The 11,022-nt window shown below is 36.0% G+C and overlaps 1 protein-coding gene across 7 annotated transcripts in view; it reads right to left on the bottom strand.

Moving 5' to 3' along the window:
- Positions 1–2,003: 2,003 nt before the first annotated feature.
- LOC108971881 (protocadherin beta-9) overlaps positions 2,004–11,022 on the bottom strand; it is a 29,489-nt gene continuing 20,470 nt past the window's right edge. For 3 of the 7 annotated variants that reach the window (XM_018938205.1, XM_018938206.1, XM_018938212.1), the window contains 3 exons: positions 6,435–7,478; positions 3,592–4,300; positions 2,004–3,540 (listed from right to left, as the gene is read on the bottom strand). In XM_018938205.1, the coding sequence (XP_018793750.1) occupies positions 3,278–3,540; positions 3,592–4,300; positions 6,435–7,478 (2,016 nt within the window). In that variant the 3' untranslated portion in view covers positions 2,004–3,277. Of the gene's footprint in view, positions 3,541–3,591; positions 4,301–6,434; positions 7,479–7,614; positions 7,867–11,022 lie in introns of those variants that run through there. The other 4 variants (XM_018938210.1, XM_018938207.1, XM_018938208.1 and 1 more) reach the window with 4 other exon arrangements.

The following is an 11,022-nucleotide window of genomic DNA, read 5'->3' as shown; positions in this document are numbered from 1 at the left end:
CATATTTATGTACATATGAGCAGCGCGCACATGTTATTCTTGATAAGTGATAATATGAATAGAATTCGCGAAAGCGAACATAAACACATACATATGGTCATGAAACATATGATCCATAGATAAGTTTTGAATGATAAAATGTACGATTAATGTACATTTATCACTATTGCAATATATTTAATTTTTTTTAATAATATTATGATAGTTTCTTATATACATACATATGTAACTATGAATATTGCCCTGAAAAGAAATCTAATTCAAATGTATTCATTAATATGCATAAAAAAATTCATACAAATACACATGTTTGCATATAAACGTATAAAAATATAATTTAGCAAAAGAGCGAACATACGTCTGTTAGAGCAATATATAGTTTTGAGCATAATTTTTATTTCACTCTCAGCTCTGTTCAAACGAAAATGTTAAAATTTCTACTGCCGAGCTGGCCTGCCGCGTTAGCCAAAAATATTTGTACGATCTCCACGCCGTGAACCTTCTCTATGATAGACGTTCTCTGACTTTAGCGCAAAACCAAATATGCCCGCGAGTAATATTTTATGATTCTAAATGCCTTTGGTGCCATGCAATGCCTTTTATGTTAAAAGTCTTTAAAAGATAGTAGAATATATCCTTAAAAGAACTTTTGTTAATTTTCATTATACTATTAATTATTTAGATGAAAAAGAACGAAAATGTCTTTTTAAAGAAAAAAAAATATTTTTTTGSAAAAAAATATCTGATTGGTTATGTAAAAACGAACTTAGATTATTTAGATTAGAATTTTATCGAAGAATAATTTATTTTTAATTTTGCTTATAAAATTTGCTTAATTTTAATTCCAATTTCTCTCTGGGCTATTTTTGTTTCGTGCTCACCAACACAGTGACAGATCCTCTCATGCCGACCACTGATTTAGAGCAGGAATAAGGGATGCCCAACTTATTGCAGTGTGAGAGCGCCTCAAAATAAGCGTTTTTTATAACATTTTCCATTATGGCCAGATTGAACAAAATAAGAATTTTTGGGCATTTTGAATTAAAACACCCAACATTTATTACGATTGCAAATTATTATTATATTGGATTTTGAAATATACATATGGCGAGTAGTTTCGTAAAGTAGAAAATCCTGTTTTTATGATTTTATGGTATATTAACACAACTGACTTTCGATACTTAATAAGGTGAATTAAGCCTGTTAGTTCTCAATTAATAAATGTTTTTAACATTTTTCCATTGAAAATAATACTATGATGCTTCACATTACAAAACGTTTCACCAAATACATTTAAATTTCATAAATTTATTTAATKGTCGTTGTTTTACATTTCATCTAAGTTGTATTGAACAATGCAACAAATCCCTCCGTTTATATATTTTTTTGRCAAGATTTCAATCTGGCTAATTGCTTACTGTGCTAGCTGTCATTTTACTTAAATACATATTTTGACGTTAAATCATGAGGAAGGTAAATTTGAAATGGATTTTATAATTTCTATTTAAGTTAATATTATAAAGTTTTGATACAGTTTTTTTTAAGAATGCTGATGGTGCGCCAATTCACAATAGCCGAGCACAATAGGCATTGATGTGGGGAACACAATGCTCGCGACAGACTACAGCAGCACGACAGTGAACTGAAAATGGCGTTGGGAATCSTGCTACATGAACATTTGTGAGAGGGCAGCAACATAACAATGGCCGGCATGTACACAAAACAACGCAGCTGTCCATTTTGCATGTACACAATTTCGTTGTGGCCATACTAATTYCTTGCACTTCAATGAAATTTTAATATTTTGTTCAAAGTGAAATTTTTTATGCAAAAAATAAGTAAATACGAGTAGGTAAATTTATTTGTTTTAAATTATCAATTGTTATTATAAATGATGTAACGGAGCTATTTTATGCTTTTATTTATAAAATAACGTCAGGTTTCTTAGAGCTATGAGTAATTTTACATTTTACATATYAGTGGCATCACCACTCTACCTCATCTCTCTATCTTCCATTCTACTGTCAACTCTACTGTTGTTGGCAAATATAGGATAAAATTGAAGTTAGTGAGAATGACAACTGTCGGCYTGCAGTCGTGTAGTCGTGCAGCTGTCAAAATAGATCTGTCCATAAGAGCGTGTGTATTTCAATATTTGTTGACAGATGTCGTTTGCAGTCTGTCGCGAGCATTGTATTCAACATATGACAATAAATTGAAGGAATAGGCGTTCATATATCACTAGATTCTGMAATGGATGCTCTCGTGCCCTTKTATATTTCGGTATAGGATTTTTGCAATCTGCGATCTATATACGAACATTATCCTATGCAAGATTGTATAAAGCTTGGTGTGTTAATCAGGGATAATGGGATGCCCAACTTATTCCAGTGTGAAGGCGCYTCAAAATACGCATTTTTTATAACATTTTCTATTGTGGCCGGCACAGCACTTCATTTTTTTTCTCTCACTACGGCTATAGTTTTTTACGTACCTACCTCTTTTTACAAAACTCGAAGAAGAGAAGAGCACATACTTTTACATTGTTATGCTAYGACTTTGCTATGGCTCCCGACAAAGTAAGAGCGGTAGCAATAGCAATGAAATGCTACGGGAGTAGCGTAGTTTTTCAAACACTGGTGAKCGCTTCTCACACTTCATGTGACAGGAGAGATGGGCATCTCTTTATTTGGTGTTATTATGACTAACTAATTATGGTGTTAATGCTTGACTAACCTGTTAATCCAGACAACGAAATTTTCGTTCACAAGAATTTGTATTTTAATAGGTACTAAATAAATACATTATTGAGCAAATATTTCATATTTTAAGGAATTATAAGTCGACTTAAACTGAAGTACTTTGGTATTTTTACTATTCTGTGTKCTGTAGGTTTGACTTTATTGCTCCAACCGTAGCATTCATCTTATATCCACTTACGCTTTTTCAAAATATACACAGACACAGATTTTTATTACAAGTAATTCTTAGAGAAACAATAATAATTATAATTCCAGCGGCGAACTGACGTACTTTGCCCATGAATTTTAGTTTTTATATTACAAAATTTTAATGCGGAAGTATGAAGTGGGAAATTCATAATAATTATAACTGTTTTCGTTGAAGACATGGAATGACAATTATTCAAATGACTATATAATTATATATAAACTATGACTAAATGAACGAATCTAAACCTTATCAATTACTACGAATAATTTCCAGTTTCGAAAACAAGGAGGATTAAGGGRAAGTTCTTGATTGATTTTCAAAATGTCTAAAAATATACAGTTAAATTATTTTCCGAMGAACCCATTATTTCTGTTGCCGACAGAAGGTTGGAAGCTCTAACGATACTACAGTCTAAWTTTGGTATGGAAGTTGCTCCTCTTTGCAAACTAGTTGACTCTTTCCACGCTGTTTCTTTACTGTTGTTACCTGATTCTCTGTTCTTGTTTGAAAGGGAGTCATTCTCTATTTCATCTTCTTCGTACAACTGCCCATTGGCAGAGGCTCGCGACACTATACCTGGAAGAATGACTAATGATGTTCTTGGCAATAATTACATAACAGTACTAAACTAGAACTTACTTCTTACTGTCGCCGCATAACTTTCTCGCTGTCTTTCCCGATCACACTCCTGATCACCCTTAGCTTCATGTTCCAAATTCGATGCCAGGCCCTTGCCAATTGCGGAATGATTTAGACCACTGCTAATTGGGTTTGACATTGATATATTACCGTCATGCTTCATATGCAACACAGAAACCCCACTATTGCCGCTCGTGACAACAGTTCCAGTACCATTATTGGAAATTTTTTCGTGAGTAACTAAGTTTGCGGAAGACATTGTGCTGTGTGCGTGGCTGTGAACCCGATTTCGTCCTAAAGGAGGTGTGCCCTTTCGCCGTTTGCTCTTTGAGTGGATTATGTAACATGTGAGAATTATAATAATAATAATAAATACACTTATGATTATGCCTAACATTCCTATGAAACTGGTACTCCAAGATGTTTGAGCAATTGCGAGTCTTTCCATGGTCACAGTGACTGGCACAGAGGTACTACGTGGTGGAATCCCTGAATCAGTTGCTGTGGCTACTAAATGAACTGTGGATTCATTAAGCCCTTTTAACTCCTCAGGACGCATGTAAATGCATCCCTTAGTATCTATTTCAAAAAGACTAGCGTGTTGTCCTTTCAATGATAGCTCGAGTTTGTCGTTACGATCACCATCGGCTGCTTCTACTTTTCCAACAATTACACCTTCCAATGATTCAGATGACGAGTGAAGAGCCTGCTAAATTGTATTAAGAATAGATTTAGGTAAAATAAGAGATTTTGGATTAAAATGCAATGACTAATCCGAGTTCAAGAACTATAATCATGTTGAATGATATTACGTTATAAATATATAGGACCAGGAGAAGGGTGTACAGAATTCAGAGTTGGGTCAAACCATATCAGGTGATCCAGGGAAATTTTGAAAATTTGCATTTATTAGGATTATTTCGTTAGAATTATTATTATTTTTGTTATTGAAGGTTGAAATTTAGAGCTAAATAAAATTGTAAAATTAATTTCTCTTAAACTACTASAGATACATGGTGCATTCCAAAGAAAATAGGAAATTTTGAATCTAGTTTCATATGTCTACTAGTGCGTTAGAATCTTGCACGTGATCACCGGAAATTCCACCGAAACTGTGCGTGAATTCATCAAAAATCAGCCGAAATCATCATTGAATTTCATGAAAATGGAACTGAGTATCTCCAACACATCGATTTATCGCATTTTGACCGAACACTTTGGGTGTGTGCTCGGTTTGTTCCGCACAAATTGACTAACGACCAAAAATTGCTGAAAATCCAACATTCGAAGGACGATTAATTGACCAAAAGTAATTTTTTAACCACTAACCTCTTCCCGTATTCACCTGATATGACACCGTGCGACTTCTTCCTTTTCGGAAWAATGCATTTGCTCATGAAAGGAAAGCGTTATGCAGACGTAGAGGCCATTCAAAGGCTTGCACCGGCATACTGGCAGCCATACCGACCAACGAGGTAAAACACTCGTTCAACATGCTTTTGGACCGTGCAAAAAGCTGTATTGAAGCCGAAGGATACTATTTTGAATAAATTAATTAATTTTGACGAAAAAACCAATTGTTCTTTTCTTGTTTTAAGTCTTGTTTACTTTGAAATGCACCTTGTAAATCGATGAAATTTTGTGAAGTCAAAGAAAAATGTGCGTACTATAAGGATTATAGATCCATTTGTAATAATTTTTTATTAAACAATTGAAATTTTTCATGTGTTATTCACGAAAAAAAAACTGAAACTACGTAGCACAAAGCGAAAAATATTCACCTTTAATAATCAGCAAAATTTTGCTTATACTAAATGTACTAAAAAACTGTATGCGGAAAAATTAAAATACAAAGAAATCTAAGTTACACATTATTCTAATTCTGTATGTTCGTCTATACGTACATAATAATTGACAATATTTTATTTAACAAGTATTCTATTAGATCTATTGATTATTTTCCTAATCCTTCCTTATTCCTAGCGCCACAGATGTCGGGAGTTTACGTAGCGCACTGCGTATCGATGGATCTGCACGTTTTAAGAGTGAAAGGGGAGAAATTCAATATCTTTGGAATGACATGAATGAACAAATTTTGTTGCAGATCATTAAAGGTTTTTGCTTTTGAGTTTTTTTAGCATGAAGAACACAAGAAAAATTTGTTTAATAAAAAATTATGTATAATATTATTATTTAAATAAATGGACGGCGAAAAGCACCAAAATTTTCTTTGACTTCAYAAAATTCCATCGATTTATCTCCAGTAGTTTATGATAAATAAATTTTACAATTTTATTGTGCTCTAAATTTCAATAACAAAAAATGGATTTTGATGAAATATTTATATCATATTTTTTTTTATGAATTGCTTTTTACTCTTATCAGAATTGAGATATAAAATATCCTATATTTTAARTTGGACCGAATGTGTTAAATTTTACTCAAATCGGTTCAGTAGGTTAGTTAGTGATACATAAATGTCCAACTGTAATGTAAGTATATTTAGTTAAGGAATCTCAGGAAGAACTAGATATCGTCATCTGAAATGCAAAATAACGTAACAGCATTTTCGGAAATTTACAGTGGCATGGATGAAACACAAAATAAAATGGAACATGAGTGAAACAAAATTTTAGTATTGGTTAAAACTGGTTTATATCTGATCGCAGAACCTGAAAATGTTGAACATATGTAATTTGAAGAAGTGAAGTGACACTCAATTTCGTTTTTTTTTTTTTTTTTGGTGATACGTTATTTTCCATTTCAGGTAACGATATATAAATCTGTTTGGTTAAGGATTTCTCTTCGAAAAGGACTTCAAATGTACATACACATATACTTACGTTCTTTGGAATCACAAACTCGTAATGCGTCTCTCGAAATCTAGGTTCCCAGTCATTTACATCGATAACTTCCATCGTTATATCTGAAGTAATATTTGTCAAACCATCCGTTGCCATTACTTGGAAATTATGYTTTGTCATTTTCTCATAGTCGAGAGGCTTAACTAATATTACTTCACCCAATGAACCCACACTAAAAAATTGAGAATTTACAGGATCCARTATTGTATATTTTAAGTGTTTTCCYGGTTTGTTAGTAGGCAATGCTAAAATACGATTTCCCACAGGGGTATCTTCGCGTATTCGCATGAAAAACTTTTGCTGCACAAATGACAGCGCACTAAAGTCAGAACGCACTCCTTGCCGAGTTAACATAACGGTTGTTAAAGCATAGCGATCGGCGTTGTCTATTTGTGTTGCCTTCACCACCAGTGTCGCACCGTTAACTAGATCCGCATAGCCGATGGGTGTCAGTAATGTTATAATGCCGCTATGAGGGTTTATTCGAAAGTATGTCGTATCCTGTGATTGAACAATTGTATACTGAATAGGAGCACATATGCCTTCATCTTGGTCCACAGCTTTTATGGGTTCTGGACGTAACCTTAAATCACCGGGACGTCCATCGCTCGGGAGCTCTCCAGTGTAGGAGTTATATTGAAATTTAGGGTTTTGGTCATCTGCATCTGTAATCACTACTCTTAGTGTTGTGTCCGTATATTTTGGCGGAYTGCCCTGATCTTGAGCCCTAAGTTTCACTGTAAAATTTTGCATAGTTTCGTAGTCCAACGACTTTTTTAGTACTAATGTACCTTCGAGAGGGTTCAAAAACTGGACAAAATCTGAATATGGTCCGGGTAATATTTGGTATTCGACCGTAGAAAATGGACCTGGTTGATCTGCGTCTTCTGCATGTGCACCTTGTAGTATTCTTGTACCGGATACAGTAACTTCAGAAAGCGTTACGATATATGGTGCACTTATCCAAATCGGGGAGTTGTCGTTCACATCGATTACGCGTACRTTAACCGGAATCACAAAACTCTGAAAAGCAAATACGAAAATCATTACTTTGATCGTCCATATTATCGAAGAGTTCCTAAATTAAGTTTATTAATTTATGATGCATATGTAATACAATTATTATTTCACTATTAATGCAAATGGAGCACACACTTACAGTTGACATCGCTGAATCGCCTGATATAATTAAGAGTGTAAAGTGAATGTTTTGGTTGAATTTTGTTTGGTATCGGATTCTCTTTTRTTTTGGAAAAAAAGATCGTCTAGGAGTTGCAAATGCTTTCAAASAAGGAAAATAGTGATCCAAYCTGAACAAATTACGGAGATCATATACAGGGTTTGTCCAGGTTTTAATAGACTAAGTCGATTTAAGAAAATTTATTGAACAAATCGTTTTAATTATTTAAAAATTTTCAAAATAGGCTCCTTCTGTGTCGATGCAGCGCTGCCAGCTTTCCAAGCATTGAAGGCGTCGCTGAAGACATTCTCCTTGCCTTGAGAGCCGAGGTACATGCTGCTTGGAAGCGTTGGGATGCCGCCCTTGGTTAGGTAGCTGGTCACAAGAAAGGCGGTGTGAGCTGGGGCGTTGTCGTGGTGCAACTTCCAAACGGCTGAGATGTTTTGTCGGACCATTGAACCTTCATTTGAGTCTCTTGAGGACTTCAACGTAAAACTTGGCGTTGACGGTTTATCCAGGAGGAACAAATTCAAAAATGGTGGACGCTGATTTTGATGTCAAAAAAGGCAATGAGCATCTTTTCACTTTGGATTTGCTCATTCTTAACTTTTTTGGGAGAGGAAACGCTGCATGTGCCACTCGGAAGATTGCCTCTGAAACACACCACTTCTTGCTGAAGCAACATCTGGGTAAGCCTGCTTGATCATATCAAATGTCTCTGTCGCAAATTTACCGAGTTTCACACAGAATTTAATCGCATACCTCTGCTCTAACCAACGCTACATGCTCGGATTGCACCACTCACAGAAACACGTCTCGCGAAAATGTTTGTCCTGACTCTTCAGGTGGAGAACTGACCAGTCACTCGTTCGTTAGCTAGGAAGACCCTCTACCGAATCCATTTGGTGCGCGCACGTAAGTACAGTCGCGGCGAAAAAACAGGCCTATTACTTTCCGGACAAACTCTGTATGCAAAATTTCGTGAATATACATTGTTTTTTATATGTTATAGTCGAAGTCGTAATATATACAACATATTATGTGCATGGAAACAGCCCAATTTGGAATATCTGTAATATCGACATCCTCAGAGATCTAAGGAACACATTTACAAAGTTAGGAAACGAAAAAAAAAATAACCCTGTGTAGCATATAGTGAAAAAAGTTGTTTGGAACGCCATATTCTGATATTCAGAGGCGATAATCTATACCCGACAAATTCGTATGAAAGAAAATTGTCAATTGTTGCAAAACGSCGTTATATATTTGAAAGAGAACTTTATAAAATGTCTTTATAAAACAAAAGGGATCGAGCCTTAGGAAATGAGCAAATCACAGTTTTGAATATAGACAGTACACAGATAAACACAACATTCTATTCTTACAAATTATGATTTCTTGTTACTTTAAGTGATCGTCTTAGAGTGAAATTTTCGGAAAAAATCGCCTTTTTTGTTGCTTTATCGGATAGTATACGCTGTAATAAACACTCTCTCAAATTCTCAAAAATAGTGCCAAATTCGATACTTTTTGTTCAAATCGTCGCAAATTTTTCAGTTTTCGAAAAAAAAAGTTTCCATAGCGCGATAGCGGCTTTTCTAGAAATTAATAATCTTTCTGAAATTTTGGTCTTAGACCAAAATTGAGGCCGCAACCGTGGRCATCGTATATGACCTTTTCTTACGTGTCATTTCAACAAATTATTCGACTATTTTACTCTTCTTTTTCTTCACTGGCGTAGACACCGCAGCGGGTACTGCGTCGAATACTCTCAGAGCTGGAGTGTTTTCGTCCATTCGGACAGCATGACTTAGCCAGCGTAGCAGCTGTCACTTAATTCGCTGAACTATGTCAATGTCGTCGTATATCTCATATAGCTCATCGTTCCATCGAATGCGATATTCGCCGTGTATGGTCCATCTTTCGCAGAACCTTTCTCTCGAAAACTTGACTCATCAGATGTTGTCATTGTCCATGCCTCTGCACCATATAGGAGGACATGAATAATGAGTTATTATGAGTGAGTTATAGAGTTTAGTTTTCGTTTGTCGAGAGAGGACTTTACTTCTCAATTGCCTACTTTGATGGTGGTGTTGATACTGGTTCCAAGGTAGACGAATAGTTTTGCGGGGATACCAAACTCAGACATCGCGGCTTAAAGGTAGCGAACAACGCAAGAAAGCTGCAAAACATGAACAAAAAACGTTTCAATGTTAGTAAGTATTCCGCCATCGACCTTAAATAATTCTGCATTTATGGATACCCCTAATAGTAAACTACCTTTCTTTTTTTGTGGTTTCTTGTAACGGACTACAAATTTCAGTCCAGATTTATAAGAARCGTTTCATATTAAACGSAGTGCGTAAAAATGAGTTTAAGAAACCTGAGTTCTTGACGATAAAATAGCTGAATTCTCGGCCATTTACAAAACCAGTCGGTGGTGAAGCGAAGAAATATAATGTTGCTAAAACCACAATTTGAGACATAAAAGCAAAAAAGACAAGTGATTTTAAAATGTGTAAACAACACATGTATTCAAGAAAACGAAGCTAAATTTTATATATGGCTCAAGCAGYTCACGTCCTCCGGTCGAGCTGAAGTGAGAAGCCGAAACATCCCCTACATACAATTGTGCATTGGGTTTGAGACCCGCCATGTAAAAAAACACCCCCAAGGAAACAACAAGCCTCGGATGAGTGACCGCCCATTTGATGACGACCACGGCAAACGAATTAAGGACTATGAATTGAGGCCATGAACCTGGAATGTCCGGTCTCTTAACTGGGATGGTGCCGCTGCCAAGCTGGTTGATGTCCTCGTAAAAATAAAGGCTGRCATCACCGCCGTCTAAGAAATGCGATGGACAGGACAAGAACAGAGACCAGTAGGTCCTTGTGGCATTTACTACAGCGGCCATATAAAGGAGCGCATCTTTGGTGTGGGATTCGTGGTGGAAGAAAGACTCCGTCGCCGAGTACTATCATTCGTTCCGGTGAATGAACGTCTAGCCACAATCCGTATCAAAGCGAAGTTCTTCAACATATCGCTGATTTGCGCCCTGACGGAAGAGAAGGACGATGTGTCTAAAGATGCCTCTTTGAGCGCACCTATGAGATGTCAAAATTGTTCTTGGCGGCTTTAACRCCAGTATATTCAAGGAAGGTATCCTTAGCATAACAGTCCCAAAAGGGTTGATKGTTGTGATAGAGGGAACGTCYGGTGTGTTTAACGTGGGCACCTGCTGACGACAGCCTTACTCCACGGCACTCAAAAGTACAGCGGATCAAATCAATGCGTTTATCAGCGCCCTGAGAAGGCCAAGCATTTTCAGTACCAATTGGCAGTGTGGAATGGACACACTAGCCACCTTGGTCGGGTTCGAGGCCC

The sequence above is a fragment of the Bactrocera latifrons genome, unplaced genomic scaffold (assembly GCF_001853355.1).
Source record: "Bactrocera latifrons isolate USDA-ARS-PBARC rearing strain unplaced genomic scaffold, ASM185335v1 scaffold_362, whole genome shotgun sequence".
Lineage (NCBI taxonomy): Eukaryota > Metazoa > Arthropoda > Insecta > Diptera > Tephritidae > Bactrocera > Bactrocera latifrons.
Note: the sequence above shows the minus strand (reverse complement) of the source record. Positions and strands in the feature narration are given on the sequence as shown.